This window comes from Phoenix dactylifera, chromosome 7, assembly GCF_051530095.1.
Source record: "Phoenix dactylifera cultivar Ajwa chromosome 7, Ajwa_hap1_PhDact_Kaust_v1.1, whole genome shotgun sequence".
NCBI lineage: Eukaryota > Viridiplantae > Streptophyta > Magnoliopsida > Arecales > Arecaceae > Phoenix > Phoenix dactylifera.
In genome coordinates this window covers 32,551,196-32,572,545 of record NC_143196.1, presented here as the reverse complement: position 1 = coordinate 32,572,545, position 21,350 = coordinate 32,551,196, and the positions used below count along the sequence as shown (strand labels likewise).

General features: G+C 37.3%; 2 protein-coding genes across 4 annotated transcripts; both read left to right on the top strand.

Annotated features, from left to right (window-relative positions):
* Positions 1-1,696: 1,696 nt before the first annotated feature.
* Positions 1,697-6,101, top strand: LOC103713046 (protein NRT1/ PTR FAMILY 8.3-like). 2 transcript variants are annotated; one of them, XM_008799811.5, is made up of 5 exons: positions 1,700-2,094; positions 2,844-2,949; positions 3,059-3,276; positions 3,551-4,104; positions 5,028-6,101. In XM_008799811.5, exons 1-5 carry the CDS (start codon positions 2,026-2,028, stop codon positions 5,848-5,850), a joined length of 1,770 nt encoding a protein of 589 aa, XP_008798033.2. In that variant the 5' UTR covers positions 1,700-2,025; the 3' UTR covers positions 5,851-6,101. The 2 variants fall into 2 exon arrangements, with proteins under 2 accessions (XP_088557897.1, XP_008798033.2); XM_088701771.2 differs by lacking the exons at positions 2,844-2,949; positions 3,059-3,276 and having other exon boundaries at positions 1,697-2,094.
* A 1,772-nt stretch (positions 6,102-7,873) lies between these two features.
* Positions 7,874-20,929, top strand: LOC103713036 (Protein kinase superfamily protein). Of its 2 annotated transcripts, none has more exons than XM_026807167.4 (16): positions 7,874-8,238; positions 8,315-8,398; positions 8,555-8,695; positions 8,796-8,866; positions 10,135-10,228; positions 11,467-11,544; positions 12,867-12,933; positions 14,417-14,502; positions 14,690-14,740; positions 16,383-16,430; positions 18,211-18,331; positions 18,453-18,633; positions 19,850-19,987; positions 20,095-20,163; positions 20,285-20,356; positions 20,447-20,929. In XM_026807167.4, the coding sequence occupies exons 1-15, from the start codon at positions 8,038-8,040 to the stop codon at positions 20,316-20,318; spliced, it is 1,464 nt and encodes a 487-aa protein (XP_026662968.3). In that variant the 5' UTR covers positions 7,874-8,037; the 3' UTR covers positions 20,319-20,356; positions 20,447-20,929. The 2 variants fall into 2 exon arrangements, with proteins under 2 accessions (XP_026662968.3, XP_008798021.4); XM_008799799.6 differs by having other exon boundaries at positions 20,095-20,207.
* The last annotated feature ends 421 nt before the right edge of the window (positions 20,930-21,350 follow it).

Sequence of the window (21,350 nt, the reverse complement as noted above, 5' to 3'; positions counted from 1 at the left end):
TTTTGAAGTTATACTTTTATAAATGTAAACCATCATTCTTGGAAAAAGAAACCGAGAATTAGAACTTTTTAAGAAGGCTTCGCCGGTTCCTTGTCTCCGCCGCCCTACCCTCCCTCGCCTTCCACTGCCTTCCCCTGCAGTTGTCTCCGCCGCCATGTCGACGGCTTCAAGGGCGGAGGCGCCGACGGCAGCGTTGGTTCCGCTGGGAGGAGTTACGTCAGGGGAGGAGGTGCTGACGGGGATCGATGAAAACATTCTAAACATCGACCATCCGATCTTGATCGAGCGACAGAGGAATCCGCTCACAAGATGCGAATATGTTTCAGATGGACACATGAGGACCTGCTCATAAAGGTTCTATGCGGAAGAAAATTGTATAAAATTAAATACGCGGGCAGCCGCATCACAAGTGATACTGGGAAAACAACATAAGTGTCGCCTGCGGGCGAGCGCATATATTAGTTCTGCAGATTAGAGGTCCGCATAGAACTAAATATGCGGACACCCACCTCCCGGTAATGCGTATAGAGCACCGGTAGGCTTTCATTCGGATGGAATCATAACCATCCGTGCGGAGTTAAATCCGCATAGAAGTAGGTATGCGGAAATCCGTTATCCATCCTACCACCCCAATGTCCTTTCCGCCTTCCGTGTTTTTTTTTTTTTTTCTCGTATGCTTGCTAAAACGGATGGATCATATCTGACGAGTATGAATACATCCAATAAAATTAAAAAACAAATTATCTCGAAGTACTAAGAACAACTTCTCATCTCCAACCTACAGGATACTGCCAGAATGACTGACTACATGATCAGCCACATAATCTGCAACTCCACTAGCTTTGCGGAAAACATGCTTGGCTTGAAGGCCCCTCTGTCCCTCACCAATGCACAGATATCTCGGAGCAAAAGGTAGACGCAACCATTACCCCTTGGCCCCCCAGATCCAGCTAATGACCGTGGCCGAGTCCTTCTCTAAGACAATAGAACTGGCCTATAAAATATACCAGGTGCGACGAAGGCCTGCTCAAGTGACCCTCAGCTCCGCATTCGGAATCGGTATGTCGAAAAGTTGACTGCCCCTTGCAGCCACGGTCCTGGCAGACGGGTCCTGAATAATGAAACCCGCATCGCCCCACATACCTCCGTCCAAGACGGACCCATCAAAATTGACCTTGAGGAAACTCAAAGATGGGGGCTTTTAGGTGAAAAACACCGTACGGAATGCTGCCAAAACAAAATGAGAACCCCAGATATCCCGAGCTATCAAAATCGGTATAATGCAACTGAGCTCTGCCGCCTGCACATGGGCACTCTCCACCATAAGCCTATCTTCGTTCTTCGGCCCTCGCCTTCCCCCTCCCAAAACTTCTCCACTCCCTCGGTCGAAGTTCAATCTTTAAAATCTCATTTTGTGAAAAAAAAATTGCACGTTTATTCGTAGAAAAAAAAATGTCATGTATTATTTTTTAACAAAATAACAGCTGTTTATGGGCGACCAACTTGCACGTGCATGCGTAGAATTGCCGTTTTGACCCAGAGCGTTTCCCGTAATTGTTTGTTTTAAAAAATAAGACGCGATTCACGCGAACCCAGAAGATGCAAAAAGTGAAGTCTCCGTCGCCACCCTCGACATCAAACTCCTTTTTTTTTTTTTGGTGAAAACATCAAACTCCTTTTCTTGCGCCCCCTTCCTCTCTCAGTCTCTCTCCAACCACCCCTCCCCCCGCTCCTCGCTTGGATAAAGAAATTTAGCGTTTATGAGGGTCGCGCGGAAGCCACCAACTACGGCGCGTGTCGCCTCCAAAACGGGAAGAAGCCTCGGGCTTTTTCTCTTTATGCCATGCCCATCGCACTTCTCCGTTTCTTGTGCCAACCTCCAAGAGGAGGAAGGGAGAAGAACAGCAGATGCAATGCTGTTGGCCAAGTGGTTTCTGACACTTTAACTCCCTCTCACCACCAATCTCTTCCTTCCCCTCGGCTCAGACGGGTCCTTCGTTTGCTTGATGGTTTCTTGGATTCATCATGGCCTCGTTGGAGGTGGTGGAAGCGAACGAGAGATTGCTATTGGAATCGGAAGAGGCCATCTCCGAGGTCTGCCTTTCTCACTCTGGTTGTTGTTTCTTGCTATCATCTAGACGTTTGATTTATTTTTTCTGCAGGAAGAGGAGAAAAAACTTAGCTTGGAGCCTTCACACTGTATTTTCCCTATTCTAATCGTGACTTAAATTTACGATTTTTACGACGTTATAACAATCATTATATGTTGGTGTCAGAGGACTCTGTCAAGTTGTATGTACCCAAAACGAGTATCTAAACGAGGCCATTTTTCATATCTTCGTTGTTCACTGACTAAAAACAGTATCTGTATTTTAAAGAAAAATTAATACCGATAATGATATTTCTAAGTTGGTAGTGTCAAATTTGATAAAATAGTTCAGGTGTAATTGCCGGCATGTCATAGTGATCTTTATGGAGGTCAAACAATGGATTATTAAGAAATTGAGGCTTTCAGCTTATGAACTTTGGAAAGGATGTGCATATTTAAGAAAAAGAAGTTGAAACTGATGAGGGAAATAATTTAGTTTTAGAAATCATAAATCAAAGAATGAGTGACTTGGATATTCAAAAATATTAAACTAAGTTGAAGTTTAAAAGTTAAGGATCGTTTCTGACATTATCTTAAAACAAGTTGCAACATTCCTTTCTGTTTACCTTTCGGAATTTTGTTTGATATATGATGTTAGCTATATGATCCAATAAGGGAACTCTATACCCTTTAACCGTTTCTGGAAGAATCAGATCATTGTAATATCTATGGAATTCATTCTTTGTTCTTGTAGAATGGAAGTGATGGACCATACACAGGGGATGGATCAGTTGAAATCAAAGGCAATTCTATCTTGAAGCACCACACAGGAAATTGGAAGGCTTGCTTCTTCATCCTGGGTAATAGCTGACAATGTTCATTCTTTCTATTAGCCACAAGCTTTATTACAAGGACTGAATACATATGGCACACAAAGTTTTACTGAACAAAAGCGAATACCTATTACAGGGACTGAATACTGTGAACGATTGGCATATTTTGGAATAGAAAAAAATCTAGTGACTTTTCTCACAACGAAGCTACATGAAGGAAATGTTTCTGCAGCAAGAAATGTTACCACTTGGCAAGGCACATGTAATCTCGCACCTCTAGTTGGTGCTGTGCTAGCAGATTCATACTGGGGAAGATATTGGACAATAACAGCTTTCATGGCTATTTACCTCATTGTAAGTATAAAAGGTCATTTCACTCTTGGTGTTTTTTAAGCTGGATGGACCAAACAATTACCTAATTCATAATCACCGATGTTATCTTCTTTTGTCTGGTTGATTCATAAATGGTATGTAAGGGATATGCTTGACTTCAGCATTTTTCTGATTCTTTGTATTATCCATCTACTTTGTCCTCCTTTACATAAAACTTGTGATTTCTATTAATGTGTTTGCTGCTTTCATCTTCTATATGTTGTTTATTGAACAATAATTTGTTTTTGTACAATAGGGAATGGTTACTTTAACACTTACAGCATCAATTTCTGCACTTACGCCTCCTGCCTGTGTTGGGTTTGTTTGCCCAGAAGCAATCTCAGCTCATGTGCTATACTTTTTGGGTCTTTATCTAATTGCATTAGGGAGTGGTGGCATCAGACCTTGTGTTTTATCTTTCGGAGCTGACCAGTTTGATGATGCCGATCCTCTGGAGAAAGTGAGAAAAGGCTCTTTCTTCAATTGGTTTTCTTTCTTTGGCAACCTTGGTTCATTCATATCAGCCACGTATATTGTATGGGTTCAAGATAGTTATGGGTGGGGCTTGGGATTTGGCATTTGTGCTCTATCCCTGGGTTTAGCTATTGGTAGTTTTTTCTTGGGCTCTGTATTTTATAGATTTCAACAACATAGAGGAAGCCCTCTTACAAGAGTGTGCCAAGTCATTGTTGCATCTCTTCGCAAGTGGAACATAGATATTCCTCATGATGGTTCTCTCCTTTATGAGCTACCCGGTGAAACCTCAGCTATCAAAAGATGCCGGAAACTGGAGCACACTACTGATTTCAAGTACTTCTCTGACTTCTGTATTGTACAAATGCATATCAGTTGATATAATCTTAGATTTATATACCATACATATAGAATTTGAGTGCTAGAATAGTGGATCCATTCCGTTCATTATATTTTTTAGATATTAGTATTATGATGGGATGTCATCTCAAAACTCAGTGCAGGTTGTTGTCTCTATATACATTCACTAGTGACAGCCAATATGCTGGAGTCAACATGTAAACAAACTAAAGTGAAGTATGCCAGAACATGCTCGAACTCCTATAGAACCTAGAATATTTGAACGTAACCTAAAAGCTCAATCTTAAGAGCCTGGGTTCCAACAGAGAGTTTATATTTGTAATTTCAGCTAATCTTAGTTTTTCAATGTCAATCTAATGTTTGAAATGATTATTAACGTAAATATTCATCCATTAGATTGAAATAGATACTGAATAAATGCATTCAGATAATAGATTTTGTAATTAAAAAAAAAATAATCAACTTCTACAGACGTAACTCAATTACAGATGCACTCACATGACAATGTTTTTAGTTACTTGTTTATGGCTTGTAAGCATTCGAACTTGCTACATATTGACTTATATGTTTCTTAGAGTTGTGGATCATTATCTTAGCTACCATATGATGATGCATTTTGGCACATGGGCCAAATTGATGTTGCTCATTTAGTACCCATTTGATGCATAGGTAAGGAACCTCCAACACAGTATTCTTTAAGCATATTTAAATGTTTTAGATTATGATTCAGTATGAATATCCAACATCCAAGTCCTATCTTTAATTCTGCACTAATAGGAGACAGGCTAGAATTTTACCAATAGGATTCTCTCTCTCTATTGAACTTTTCGTTCTCATTTATTTACTCCTACAGGTGATTGTGTCGTATTATTATATAATTCTAACATACATCTGTGCAGGTTCTTTGACAAGGCTGCCACTATATCAAATACTGATGATAAGTGCAAAAACTTTCGCAATCCTTGGAGGCTCTGCACTGTAACACAGGTGGAAGAACTGAAGATAGTTCTTAGGATGCTCCCCATACTGGCAACTGGCATAGTATTCTATGCTGCCAATGCACAAATATCTTCAATGTTTTTGGAGCAGGGGATGTTTCTCGACAAAAGCATTGGTTCTTTCAATATCCCGCCTGCCTCTTTATCAACTTTTGTTGTCATCAGCGTCACCATATGGATCCCAACATATGATATCATTCTTGTACCTTCTGCAAGGAGGTTCACTGGCAAGGATAGAGGCTTTTCACATCTGCAACGGATTGGAATTGGCTTATTCATGTCTATCCTATCGATGGTAGCAGCAGCTTTGGTAGAGCGAAAGCGGTTAGAAATTTCAAAGGCTGAAGGTTTAGTACATCAGAAGGTTCCAGTGCCAATGAGTATTCTTTGGCAAATGCCGGAATATTTCTTGATAGGTGCTGCTGAAGTTTTTACTATAATCGGGCATGTTGAGTTTTTTTATGACCAATCTCCAGATGCCATGAGAAGTCTATGCACTGCTCTTTATTTTGTAACAGTTTCACTGGGGAACTACTTAAGTTCATTGGTTCTGAGCATTCTGACCTCCATAACTACACAAGGTGGAAAACCTGGATGGATCCCGGATAACTTGAATGAAGGGCATCTCGATTACTTCTTTTGGTTTATAACTGGACTCAGTTTCTTGAACCTGCTGGTTTTTGTTTATTGTGCCATGAGGCACCAATACAAGCAAGCTTTTTGAACTTGGTCGGGATGATGGTTTGGCCCTTGGAGCCTTATAAATGGTTTTTAGTGGTATGCGAGTATATTCCATAAATAATCTGTGGTGTTTAACTAGCAATGCTGCTTCTCTGCCTTTGATGTCTATTGAACACTTTTTCCAAAAACTAGCATGTTGAAATTATGGGCCATATGGTCATCTGCTTGTATGATTCTATCATCTTGTTGCATATGGTACTGAATATTGACAATGAGTAGGTTGTTTTTATATGTTATTTCTGATCATGTTTTTGGTTCTTGCAATGACCCAAAGTAATTGAAAAGTTTAAAATGTGATAAAACATTTTTGGTTGTAATGGAACATTAGTACAGTGCACACATATCTGAAATTTTTTTTCAGCTCTAATCTAAAAGGAGGTTTGTCCCAAAAAAAAAAAAATCTAGAAGGAGGCCTTGGTTTGTTTCGAGTAGGTCAGTGTTGGCAATATTATGACATGCATATCTCAATGGTCTAGGACATGCATCTAAGATGCTAATGGAGAGATTCTGGGTTAGGAGATTGAAGGGGACTTGTTAAACAATGGATGCACTTGTCAAATTTCTCGAATGGGCAGGCAGATCTCTGTTTTACCTTTATTTGAAGCAGGATGGTAGTGAAAAGGATAATTTCACTTGAAAAATTCTCTGTTTTATATCCACTTTATTAAAAATAAGAATCCTTGTAATGTATTGGGTTTTATAAGAGCTGTCATTGATTTATATCATGCTGTAATGGCTAGTATAATGTACCGGGTGCCCTCCATTTTATTATTATATTATGTGCATGGTAACGTGGAAAAAGGTTGTACTCGTTGCAATATATTGTTTACTATTATTATGGTGTGTTATAATGCAATTAGCTGTCATTATTTTCATTTATAACAATCCTCTAAATAATATTTTTCAAAATCTAAATTGTTTGCATCAACTTTCCCTCTCAAAAGAGATTGTATGTTCTAAAAAGTAATATCTTTTTAAGCAGTTGGTGATTGGAAAAATAATATTGTTATCTTTTCCATCATTATCTATTAGTTTTTGTTATAATATCGTTACATTGGCGATCATAATAATGATTCTTTTGATATGAAAAAGAATTAGAATAATATATTTTGGGATAGATAATGATCATTATAACTATTGGAACAATCTATAATTGTTTTGTTAGGAATAGTTATAACACGATAACATGATGGAGAGACAAAGGAGGAGGAGAGAAGGAGAAATAGTAGGAGAAGTAGTAGAAGCAGAAGCAGAAGAGATGTTCATCTAATATTCGACACGGCTATTAATAAATAAAACTAGCATATTTCTTTAGATCAAACAAATTTGTTTTTTTTATAATTACACCACTCTTGCTCTTATGCAAGCAATGCACCGATTTTAAGATAATGAAATGAAGCCTTTTCACTTCACAGCAATTTTTTTAAAATAAAACTTTGTGGAGCGGGCTTGAGTTTTCTGCTGCCTTCTCATTCGTCATTTACTAACTCTAGGATATAATTCGCTTCATAGACATTTCTAAATTTTTTACGGGCATTTTAGAGCCCATGCTCAACTTCTATTTTACTGGAACGTGGTTTCACGTGAAAGAAGGAACATGAATCCACCATTAGATCACCTATTAATATACATCTCAAAGCACTTTAGACCTATCATTGATCTGCCTGCACAGGTCTTAAAGTGTAATTGGTGGATGATCTAATGATGGATTCATGCTCAGGATGATGGATTTTTTTTTTTTGCGCCAAGGATACAACCCCGATCTATTTTACAGCTTCTCTCTTTTTCTCTTTAATACCTTACGTATCTACCGTTGGATCTTGCAACGGCCGCCTTGAGATATGCAGAGCGGATGAATGAAGTTCAGAATGCTTTGAAATCTGTGCTGGGCGAAGGAGATCAATCCACGACACCAGGGATGCTACGCTGACGTTCGATGGGTGTATTAAATAATCAAATGTCAAAGCAAAATATAATAAAAGTGGGAAGAAGGAAACGACTCGATCAACCAAAAGGATCTTTTGTACCGGTTCTTCCGACCGTGTCGTATCGTATCGGTTTCGGAAATAAAAACTCTCGCTCGCCGATCTTCTCTAAGCGCCCCCCGCCGCCTCCGATCCCGGTGTCCTCTCACTCGCTCTTTCTCATGCCATGAAAAGAAAAAATCGCCATGGGAGCTAACCGTCGGCCATTTAGATTTCTTGCGACGTCGCGGGTTCCCCTCCGCCTCGCCACAGGGATCGCCGTGGCCGGCCTGGCCTGGCAAACAAGCCCTAAACCCCTCTCCGCCGACTCTTCGCTCTCTTCCTCCGGTGAGAAGATCAAATCCGCCTTCGATGGCGTCGTCCGATCCTCCCGCGCGATCTATACTGTACGATCCCCCCCTCTCTCTCTCTCTCTCGATCTCTGTATGTTTTCTTCTCACGATTTGATCTTCTTCTCTTCAGATCACTTTTATTATTGTTGATTACAAGTATTATCTACGGAGTTTGCCGCCGAATTCAAGCGAGTATCGGATCAAGCTGTCAGAGGTGTGGATTCATTTCGATTTGATTTGTTTTAGGAGAACGGCTTCAACTTCTAAGTGAATCATTTAGCATGAGATTGATAAAAAAACAGGCTGGAAAGAAAATGGTAGAAAATGTGATGCCTGCGTTGTTGAAATTTTAGTTTATATTGGGTTCTAGGTTCATCTTCGCTCAGCCAGAAGATTGCTCAGATTGTGTGAAGCCAATAAAGGATTTTATGTCAAAGCTGGTCAATTTGTTTCATCTTTGAGACAAGTACCAAAGGAATACTCTTCGGCCCTTTCATCGTTGCAAGATCAGGTTTGTGAATTAGTGCGATGTCTTTCTGTGTATCGGTGAACTCACTTTGTCTAAGGTGCTTTCTGATCATTCTGCTTATTTTTCACTTGTGATGCCTCAGGCAATCCCATGTCACTTCAAAGATATTAAAGAAGTAATAACCAAAAATTTGGGCAAGGATTTATCAGAAGTGTAAATTTTTATCCCCGCCGTTTTGTGTTTTCATGTTCATCTTTATTTTTGGCACATTTATGAAACCTTGGAGAATGCTATGCAATCTCAGAGTAACGGTGTTTGCCTATTCTACCTGTTGAAGAAAAATAACTAGCGATTATTCTTGATAGATGTAATTTACCATATTTTGTCTTGCTAAAGTTCTCCAAACAAATGTTTTCAGTGATCATAATATGTTTGGTGATGTCTACACTAAAATAATGGTCCCATTGACATTTTATATTCATAGTTTTGGGTAACTTATATGATGCCATGTTAACACGTGTATTATTTGAATTTATCATTTTTGTGGTTCAAATGAAATGCTGGTAGGCTGGTCTTTGCTACATATGTATTAAATTGTTTTCTCTTGTTTATCTTACAACTAGAAATATAATGGTTGGCTCTCTATTTAAGATCCCTCTCTTGGTTTGAATCTTGCAGAAATTGTGGAGACATTTGTATAGCTAAAGAGGAAAAATGGGAAAATTTGGCAGACGCATGATGAAATAATGTAACCATACATAGGTCCATGAACAATATTGCCTAACAGTCATTATCAAATTAATGAAAAATCGAATACCAAGAGTTTACCCAGTTTATTCAGAATTTGTGGGTCATGAATTCATTCATGAACTACTTTGTAGGCTGGATGCGAGGAAATTGTGCTATGTTAATGTTATAACTCGACATCATAAGGTAGGGATGCTTAGAGCTTTATTTGGTTGTTAAAATTCACACCATTCATATTCAGCTTTTCCATGTACTTGTAGTTGAAAATTACTTGGAAGATATTTCTGCATAGAATGGGTCACGGCAAACATAATTCTTTCGAATTTCTCCCTGGGTTACTTCACATTCTGCATTGCTCATACTTTCAAGGCTGCACTTGAACCCTATATATTCTGACATGTTCTGGCTCCATCCGAGTAGCATCTATTCTGTTGTGACATCATGCTACATCAATTATCCCCATTTCAGAAACATGTTAATAGCATTGCTAGAAGGTTCCAATATGATTTGCAGCACATACTAGTATTTTTTTCAATATTTATGAGGCACCCCCATTATCATTTTGTAAGAATACTTCTTGCATGCTTTATTTCTTGTCTTGTAATTTGATTATGTTAATTTGTAATCACATGACTTTTGTAAATGGATGCTATCCTTCTTTCATGATTTTACAAATAAGCCAAAAGTTTTCTATATAGAAATTTTTAGCATTTCTTCACCTCATTTTGTTTCAGATTTCTAGCTTTTGATGAACAACCAATGGCTGCTGCATCAATTGCTCAGGTACATCGTGGAGTGTTAAAGGATAACAAAGAAGTAGCAATCAAGGTAGGGGTCATTGCTCAACAATGGTTAACATAACATTTGTTTTTGTTAGTTTTTCCTTTTCTTGCTCTTTTTAATGAGATCATCGCTGACCAAAGACAGGTTATTCATCTTTCACGTTTAGCTCCTACCATCCTTATATGTTATTTGTCAACAATGGTTAACATAATGTTTGCCTTACTTTTCCCCATTTCAATAGAAATTCATGTCCTTATATCTTTTCTAGGAATGCAAATTTATTTGATTCATTTTATAGAGGATGGGTGCATACCATTGCTGAGAAAATTCCCTTCACTACCTCTCTTTTCACACATTTATCATTCATTGATCAGTTTGTGCACAGCTCAAAATGTATATGCTCATTCTTGGCAACCCATTCTTCAACAACTCCTTGACCGCTTCTCTTTGTTCTGACTTTTCTTTGGGGCTTGTTTCATAAGTTGTCTTGTTAGTGTGATACAATCAATAATAAGGTTTGTTGTTTGTTTTGGGGTGGCAGTTTTGGTTATTTATGTGTTTCATCATTGAAGACCTTCGTGCCTCACTGTGCTTAACATCATTTTTGCATAATGATGTCTAAGTTACATGCTCTAGCCATGAAGGTGGATCTGGCTACCTCTACAATTTTTTCTTAAATGGTAGCAAAGTGTTTTTACACATTATCCTCCAAGCACAATAACTTTTCTCGCATCATGCATAGCCATAAGAGCCCATGTATATGGCCTTGGTCTTCCTAATACTGTATGTAATTAATTTTTAGAAACCATTTTACTTCATAAACTATCACAAATGCTTTTTGAAACCTCTTCAGAGATCATATTCTCAGAACTAAAAGAATAAGTGATCAACTTCTACCTTTCTTGACAAAGACCAATTGGGGAAGGAGATAACATTCTTCTTAAATTCTGAGGAAGACAAAGAAATTGAGATAATAGATGCCAAATCATATAATATAGGTTGGTTAAATGGTTTGACATATTTAAGGTTCAATTTTACCTCGATAACATTAGCTTCTGTTCTTGCAAGTGTTACCCCATATATCAGTTGTCTTCTGGGATCAAATTATTAGTTATTAAAGTTTGTCAGTTTAAGATTTTTGTATGATGAGCTTTGAACATGCAGTCAGCTTATGTCATCGGTCATTCTTTACTTATTTTTCTTCATTGGATATTAATGTGTTTGGATTTTATGAATTTTAGTAGTGAAGTTTCTGAATCTAACAGAAATTTCATGGCATCTAGGTACAATACCCTGGCTTAGAGCAGCGGATGAAGATAGATATTACCACCATGGATATCCTCTCGAAGTTGGTCTCCTGGGTATGAGGAATTTTGGTTTTTAAACATCTAAATAATTTTTCTTTCTATACGCATGATTGCAGTGATTGAATACCACTCAACCTTATGGATTTCATCTAATTCAACAAAGAATGGACTGTCACCCTTCTTTCTTTCTTTCTTTCTTTTCTCTTTTATGGGGTTTATTTTGTATAGCGTGCCCTTTATACTGACCTTTCATTACTGTTATGGCCATTAAGGCAAGTATTCAAGTTCCAGCAGATGGTGTTATAAGTTATAATGGCCAGAGCTGGTTAGGGTGTTATACCCACTCAAAGCAATAGATTGCAGGTGCATCATAAACCAGACTTGAGTGTAGAAGAGAGACTAAAAAGTATTTAAAATTAAGGAAAGACAAGAGGTGATGGTAGAAAATCAGAAATGTGAGAATGACTTGAACTTTATAATCTTTTTAGTGTGTTCTATAACCTATTAGTGTTACTTGAATTTTACTGTTATTGTTAACTCCTAGAACACAGATTGTCTGAAATTATGATTTTAAAAGGAAGGCATATGTTACTATTAAAGTGACATAATAAATGCTTAATTGACACCACATGCACCTCCCACCCCCTCCTGCACCCTCCAAGCCTTGTATGCCTTCATGCCATGGATCTGGAAAAGTACGCAAGTTAAGAGGTGTTGTGACATCAAATACCCTTCTGTAAACCTTGTATGCCTCAAAGAATTGAAGGGCATCATGCATTGTGGAAATCACCTCCTTTGAGACTCCACTCCTATGTTAGACTAGCACTTGTTAGAGGGCAAGCCTTGGTACAATGGTAAGGTTGTTCTATTGTTACAAGGGTGTCACGTTTTCAGAACACAGAAACAATCTCTATGTATGTGGGGTTAAGGCTGCATACATCTAACCATCCTCAGACCCTGCAGTGATAGAAGCCTCGTGCACTGGGATGTCTTTTTACTCATACTATGAAGATCGTTTGTTTAAAATTGATGATATGATCGGGTGTCTACTTCCCCCATTTCATCATCTGAACGCTAAGCATCAAAGTTAACAATGGTCTGCAGCTTGTTTAAACTTAATAATCATGACAACTATCTCTAGAATCTTTGTAGATGATGTGTCTGCCTTCTTGAATGGGGATGTAAAAGTATACATAATTAACATGATGTATGATGGAGCAAATTTTAGGTTACATGGCACTGAACAAGTGTACTAGTTAATGAAGTAAATTAAAATTGAGGCAAATGTATGTTCTATAAATTGTTATATTTTAGATTTTATCTGAGCATTTTGGATAGTAATTTTTGCTTTAAAACACCTTGTTTTATTTCTACAGATTTTTCCCGATTACAGGTTTGAGCGGGTGGTATCAGAATTTGAGAGGGCTACATCTTTGGAACTTGGTGAGCACAAGGAAAATGTTCATTGAAATGGCTTTACAATTTATAATTTAACTTACAATATGAATTTCTTTTAGCATTATTCTGTCTTGTGGAAGTTAGGAGGCTGCTCTTTCAAATTTTTTGTATCTCATTTCTGCTAACTTTCCTTGATGGCTGTTGGCTGGCCTGCTGTTTTGGCTACAGTTTTGCAAGTTCCTCATTTAGGCAGGCCAAATTATCACCAAAGCTATAATGTGCCCTTCAACTTTATTCAATAATGTTATGTTCTTATATTTAAGTAGATTAAATTCTGCCTAACTTCCCAGAATTTCCACATTATTAATTATCTGATCAATCGGAACTTTTAGTGCTTTTTGAAATCCTGTGCTCTATCTTGAGACAACTTGTACTGGCAGGAATATATTTGTTCTTTTTGAGCTGGCATAAATGCTGCCCTTTTTAGTGATTCAAACAACGTTGTTTTCCTAACTAGAAGATTGCTCATATATGTACTAGACATGCAGTCATTCTTGAGCTAAAGTGTCTTTTTGTTATCAGTTGACTGTGTACAGTTTGGATTTTTGAAGTTTCATGAAATGTATCTGATACTTCAGCAACTTTGCTTGTCTCCATCTCTCTCTATCTCTCTTAGGCCTTTCACAGTGTTTCTTTTTTACATTAGATAAATCATTCTGCCAATGAAAAAAAGGTATGTCAAAACCAAGGTTTGCCGTACCGGTACCGGACCCCGTACCGGTACCAGACTAGCATAGTATTAATACGGTACAGTACGGAGTTTTTTTGGCGTACCGAGGGTTGGTACGCCATCGGTACCGGTACCGAACCAGTACAATACGATATATCCGGTACGGTACGGTATACCACGGTCAAAATTAATGATCTACTATTATCTTCTTTACTGGAAGAGAAGTTAATATTCAGTTAAATGTAAATCCGACTCATATTAGGTGGTTCAAAGAATACATGGCTTCCTCATTCATGGAACTAACATATTATCATGGTAATTCTTGTATAAAAATGTGCGTAAGTGTGGGTATTGGAAATTTAGTTGTTGCATTTACTACTAGGTCTCACACACAAACATGGGCACACAAACAAAAGGAACCATGCACATGCAGACACATGCATGCACGCAGATACACATCGAGAAAAGAAAAAAGAAAACCAACCCTCTCGGCAGTATTTTCCAACTTGCCTACCAGCCTGCACCAGAATACTAGTAAGGTCAGTAGGGGGCTTGGCAAAATAATAGACCACCAGCTTTTATGCTTTTGTGGCTATGCGGATTCCATTCAAGAGGCAAAAATTTTGAGAGAGATGTGCATGTGCATGCACACACACACACACAAGAAGAACAACTCTTGGTGGCATTCCCCAATCTGCCTACTGGCCTGCACTGGAAATATTGGTTGAGTCAGTAAGAAGCTTCGCAAAATAATAGTCCAGCAGCTTTCATGTTTGTTTTTTGTTTGTTGCTATGCAGATTTCATTCAAGAGGCAAACAATTCTGAGAGAACGGCCAGAAATTTCAAAAAGAATAACATCATCAAAATTCCTCATGTTTACTGGGTATGCAGCTTTTCAGAAGCAGTTAACATTTTCTCTGGAAAATTTGTCTGGAGTTAATTAATTTTAAGTTGATTCTTCATTTTTGTGCTGGATTCTTGAAGTCTAGAGCTTAAAAGGAGTCAGTAGCATATATTTAAAGTTTTTCATTTATAAATGCAAAATTTGACTTGTGACAGGCTCTTTTCAGGATCTGACAACACGCCATGTTTTGACAATGCAATTTTGCAGTGGACACAAGGTACTGCTTGCCTAAGTATTTTGCGACACGGTTTACAAGGGATTTTTGATGTTTCACTCTTAATACAAAATGCTCCATTGTGTCTCTTTGATGCAATTGTAGGTTTTTCATTTAGAGAGTCTTAAAGAGGATAAGTGGCTGGCCTTCACAATACTACAATTTATCAACTTTTAGTTGGGGGTCCTCCAACTTCAATAAAATGGAAGTGAAACTATTGTTTCAGTCCAACAGCACAAAATTATCATCTCATAGCATAACATTGTAAAACTCTTGAAATTATGTCTGCCCCATGTCTTCAAAAAAGACCGATTAAAAGAAATCCTTTAGCAGCTGTGCCGCTGCAATTTGCTTCATAATAGCTCTCTTTACATCTTGACCAGATGCAAGTCTTCACCATTATTTTTTATGGTTCCTCCCAAGGTTTTATGTCCTATTGGGATCGGGGGCATCCTGGCCGTCTTGTCCTGTTCCTATGAGAAAATGGAATTAGGACAGTGTCGAGACTTCGAAACCCATTCATGCAGGGAGAGAAGAAGAAAGAGGAAAGAAAGGAAGGAAAGATGAAGACAGGGAAAAAGTGAGAGGAAAGAAGAAGAAGAGAAAGGAGAGAAAGAAAAAAGGGAATAAAAAAAAAGAGAGAAAGGAAGAAAAGAAGGAAGAAAAGAAAGAGAAAGAAGAAGAAAAAGAAAAAAAGAAGTAAAGGAAGGGATAAGAAAAAGCAAGAAAAAGGAAAGGGAAGAAGGAAGGTAGAAAAAAATAAAGAAAGGACGGAGAAAAAGAAGAAAAAGAAAGAAAGAAAGAAGAAGGGACGAGAGACGGAGAATATCTATCAAGATGTATGACCATGACCGCTATTGGGGGGGTAGGACAACGGGGTATCTTGTTCTATGGAGAAACTGAGAGACCCCCATCCCACGGGATTTAAAACCTTGGTTCCTCCCAAGAAAATGTCATTAATCCAAGCCTTTGCCACGAAGCTGGACGCTAGTATAGTTATGAAGTTCATCATCTAGACTAATATTTCTTGGTTCATTTCACCATCTGACAATAACTTGTTCTACTATGTTGGGCATTACTTAAGAGTTAAGAGAGTGAATTTGTATTTCTTGTCATTTTAATTTTTAAAAGAACAATACTTTATGTTTAATAAATGAAAAGAAGAATTTGTACAATAAGGTAGCTCACTTAGTAGCTAATAAATTCTTGTATAATTTAAGAAGAATATGTTTGATAAGAGAAAACAAGAATTTGTACAAGAAGGTAACCTGCTTAGTAGATAATAAATTATTATATAATTTTGTAGCTTGACTACATAATAAATTCTTGTATGATTTTATGGCTAAAGTCTCACTCTAGTTATCTTCCCTTTGCTTTCCTTATGCTGGTTATGCATGTGTTGTCATATGGAGGGATTAGTTCATTAATTTTATGATGGTTCATCTTGTTAAACTAGTTCCAATTGATTATTGGTATTCTTTTGTTGTGTTATTTTGCTGCCTGTTATTTTGTTGAGTCACCATCGAGTAATATTATTCAACATTATCAGTTATATTCATTTTGCTTCCTGCCTTATTTTGTTGTACATATATGAGTTTCTTGTTGATTACATTATGCTTTTGACAAGGGCTGCCTAAATATGTAGGTTGATGACTTGGACTTTCTGAAGGACTCGGGCATAAATCCAAAGAAGGTTTGTTTTCAACTTTAACAATATGTGATGCTTTTATATTCTTTACATGTTTCCATCTCAAGCTATCAGTTTATATTGTTATATTCTTATACATGCTTTTATAATCTTATACAAAGTGTATCGTCTTCTCAAGGCCCCAAGTTTTCTTCTTAAAATCTAACATTCAGATAAAATTGCTATAATTCTTTTTCTCTAGAGTTTGCAACAGGCATCGCATGATCCATAACCCACCCTCCAAAGATCAGTTTGCTTTATAAGGGTCATGTCCTGAGAAGAAGTTGGCAAAAGGAGACAAACTAAATTCTAAAAGTTTGTGTTGGCAAACCTCAAATCAACTTTGTGTGGCGCAGACTTTGGCTTCTCTTTTGTGATGAACTAATCCACCTTCTGTATGGTTTGTTTTGAATTTAAGTGCTTGTGCTGGTGGGGATGGCGACCACTAGGAGGCCCATAGTGTGCTATGCTGTGTTCATGCCATTTTTTTCCCTAAAGAGAAAATGAATTTTTGTGCTGTGCCAGCACATGTGCTGTGCGCTGCCAACAAATGGCAATCTACAAAAAAGTTTTATTTTTAATAAAAAATATATTTTTTAAAAGTATTCATAGGTGTCATGCCATCCCATGCTGATACTGATAATTGCCAGGCACAATACATGCTGATCGCCGCAGACTGGCATGATCCAGTGCTTGGAACCTCAGGATTTGTCTACTCATTTTGTTAAACAATATTTACTAATACCTTCTGACCCATTTTTCAATTTTCTCCACTTGGTAACAATTGCAAATATTTATTAAACAAAAAGATGTATGGTGGGTAGCGAATTTATAAGGGTGAATCATATGAGTCCATGCCCTCCTTCCAAAGAAAAGTGTCTTCTCTTCCAGGAGCTAGAGTGCTTATCCATTCCATGCTCGGTACAATACATGCTCATCGTCGCAGACTAGCATGGACCAGTTTTGAAAACCTTGGGCTTTATCAACTTATTTTGCTAAACAATATCTACTAATCTCTTCTGATCCATCTTTTAATTTTCTCCACTTTGGTAATAATGGCTAATACTTACTAAACAAAAAGATGTATGGTAGTTATGGAAATTGTCAGGGTGAATCATGAGTCCAAGTTCTTCTTTCAAATATCTTCTTTTCCAGGAGCCAGATAGCTTATTCATCCTCTCAACCAGTAGGTGAGATGATATGGGCCTTGCAAGAGCCCATGATATGAAAGAGGAAGAGAGTCGACCAAGCAACTTACTACTTATCTCCAATAATAAATTCTTCTTCTGTCAAAACCCCTATCATGGTACTTTTAGCAATAGGTCTCTTTTTTCAAGTCAAAAAATTGTAATGCATCTACAACATGAACATATATTCCGATTCTTGGGAACTTCAAATGTGAAATCCTTAACAAACAATAAAATTAAAACAAATGTAACATATTTCTTAACTAAATGGAATATCACTCCTCTTCCTAAGCAATAATCTTGAAAAATGTTCTGACGTATCAGTTGCAATTTGTCAGCTTTTGTGCCGACAAGTATTTAACTTAATACTCTTCTTGCTAATGTATTTTGTATTTGTTTGAGAAAATAAAAGCTGTGTTTTAGCTAGTCTGTCAGTCTTTTGTTCTTTTATATTTCTTTTAATATTAGGCGAATGCCTATTTATGTTGTACTCTGCTGCATTGCTATTCAGAGATTTTCTCAACTCCATCTATTAAGGCCCATTAATAAGATTAACACTCCATAAATATCTACCAACATTTGTATGTTTGTTATCACAGGTTGCCAAAGCATTGATGGAGGTATTTGCTGAAATGATATTTGTTCACGGTTTTCTGCATGGAGATCCCCACCCTGGAAATATATTGGTTTCTCCAGAAGGTCATCATAGATTCTCACTAGGTGTGCCTTATATCTTTATCTTCCCTGGAAATTGAAAAACATCAATGTTTCTATTATTTTTCGAATCTCTTACTTCTATATGCATTTCAACAAATAATTTCCATGCCTTCCAAATATGCAGTTCTTTTGGATCATGGAATCTATAGAGAGCTGGATGAAAGGTTCAGATTGGACTATTGTCAGCTGTGGAAGGCTCTAATTTTATTGGATTCACAGAAAATACAACATCTAGGTGAACGGTTTGGCGTTGGCAAATACTCAAAATACTTCCCTGTTATTTTCACTGGGAGGACCATAGATAGGTGATTTTATTAACTTTCTGTATACATTTATTGTCATTTTGGTCGTTCGTTGTCTTCAAGATTTGATGTTGTAAGTAGTTATATGAATGATTATTTAGCTTTTTCTTGATTTCACCGGGGCATTCATGCAAGACCATGGTGTTTATTCACTTTCAAACTCTCTGGACAGCTTTTATTTTCATTCTCCACTTAAACTTTCTGCCCTTTTTGCATATCATTATAAAATTGAGATATAATCAAGCACCTAGAAAAGCAAGGATTTTACAAATGTCTTCAAACTGCTTTCAGCTTTATCTACATTTTCAATTTCTAAAAGTTAGTTTTCATGTTAATTAACATGTTCTTTTTGTATGTCTTGTTCTCATATCTGTACAGAGTAATCCAAGTATTACTTGTAACTCTACTTCAGACTTCTTTTTCCTAATGTATTCCTGTTCTAGTAGCTGTTAGAAACCCTTCCAGGCATTTTCTTTCGCCTAGTTCAGAATGGAAGTTTTGGGCTCTTCATGTTTGACATGAGAAAGAAAAACTTAAGTGTGCTGGTGTTGTACTGCATCATAGGGTCTCATCAGTGAAAATCACAAACATGCAAAAAATCCAGTAAAATACATGCTATGCACTTGGGACTCTGGAAACTATTCTGAAACACATGTCAAAAGATGGGAGTTCTTATATGGAAGCAATAAATTTAAGAATATAGTAGCTTCTGAGTCTGAACTTACATGTCAGCTGCAAAAAGTTGCTTTTGTTTCATTTGTAATATCCCTATGTTCAGAGATGGCCATAATTCCATGCTGTTGAGGGCTACAGATCAGTTGGATGGTGCATACTGCTATTTTTCCTTGCATAGCAATTAGGTACGTAAGACTAATTTAAATGGGGCCTAATCATGTTGCCAGGAAACCTGTCCTAAACAAAATAATCTTTTTCAAAGGGAAATTCATCCTATATCCACTCTGAACAGAATTACAAGTCACAATACAAGATGAATTCTTATTAAATCCATTGAATAATTTTTCCTTGTTTCTGGAACCAATCAACATATTAAACATATTAAGTTCTATGGAATCCGGTGCTATAATTCTGGTATGTATAATTACATCCACTAAACTTGTTCTAGTTATTACCGTTTTTTCTTCCTTGCTTTTTAAGTTCCTGTAACGATTTTTCTTGTCAAGAATTCATGAAACACTATTGTTTTTGCATTGCTTATCAGCAAATCAGCTCTTGGGGGACAAATGTCAAATGAAGAGAAGAAACGTCTGAAACAAGAACTGCGCTCCCTGAGGATGGAAGACATTTCATCATTCCTAGAATCATTGCCAGATGACTTTCTATCCATATTACGAACAGAGTAGGAAATCATTCATTCAGCTGCATATAGATGTTATATATCATATTCATTCTCCCACAATTTCTTTTCAGTTTTATCATATTCATTCTCCCACAATTTCTTCTCAGCGGATTGTTGAGGTCCATAATCAGCAAGCTGGGTGCACCACGACGTGTGCGTCTTCTTGCATATGCTAGGTATGCTGCATATGGCCTAGGATCACAGTCCAGCATCAACTCTGGTACGGTTTTATAGCATCTTTGGGACTGCAAACTTGCAAACTGAGGTTTTGTTTTTAATGCATTGTTATTGATTTAGGTTCAAGAGTTACGTATGCACTCTCCCAAATTAGAACAAATGTGAGTTATATTCAGTTCAGAATACTTATTGGTAAGCTTTCATTATGCTTTCCATAAGCCCTTAAGTACATATATGCAAAATATACTTTGGAAAATCATCATTGTTTGACATATTTTCCAGAAATATTGGCATTGCTTTCTCAAATTGAAGATATGAGGTATTCGCTTGTGAGCAGCTTGAGGAGGATGCTGCATGGAGTCGTCTATTTCCTTTCCGGGACTTTATTTTTCTTGCATTCATAAAGTACAGAGATAGTGGTAATGCTCTAGAGAACATCCAATGGTGTCTCAGGCAGGAAGAGATGTAGTATGATATCTGAAGTAAAAATTGCAAATAAATATCAGCTGTGCACTGGAGGAGGCCCGCTTGCAAGCATGTAAGCCGGATCCAAGCTAATTTCTGCCAGGGAGGAAAAACTGGTGGTGCATACTATTTTTTAAGTGCCAGTGGTCGATTGCCTCATCAATTTATCTCTTATTGACATGGAAGAACTATTATGTGATGATGTCATATCTTGTACAATAACCATTCGAGTCGACAAGGATTGGTATAAGAAAACGCTTTTTCATTCCAGGAATCCATTTTATAATTATCATTCGACAATCATGGGTGTACAACATGGTCTCATTTATGGAAAATCTTTTCGGTACTCAGAATGTGATTAAAGATAGCTTGTAGTTTTAGGTTAAAAAAGCATGGAGATAAACAGTCATAACTTGTAAAAGTTTTTTAGTTGTGCATTTTGATAACATACTTGTATACAATTGCAATTCTTGCAAGTAGATCAAGCATTTGAGATAAATGCTTGGAACCTTGTGCTAAAAGAAGCTATATATGAACTCGAAGAAGTGTTCCTGGATGATGCCTAAATTGATCTTCCTATGATATGCCGTATCCAAAGACGACATGCAAGTTGACCGGAGAATGGCCAACTTTCCGAAATATCCACAATAGCTGGAGCCTCCATGCCCATGCATCATTTTATCGATGCTTCATCAAGAACTTCTTCTCCATCATTGTCCCT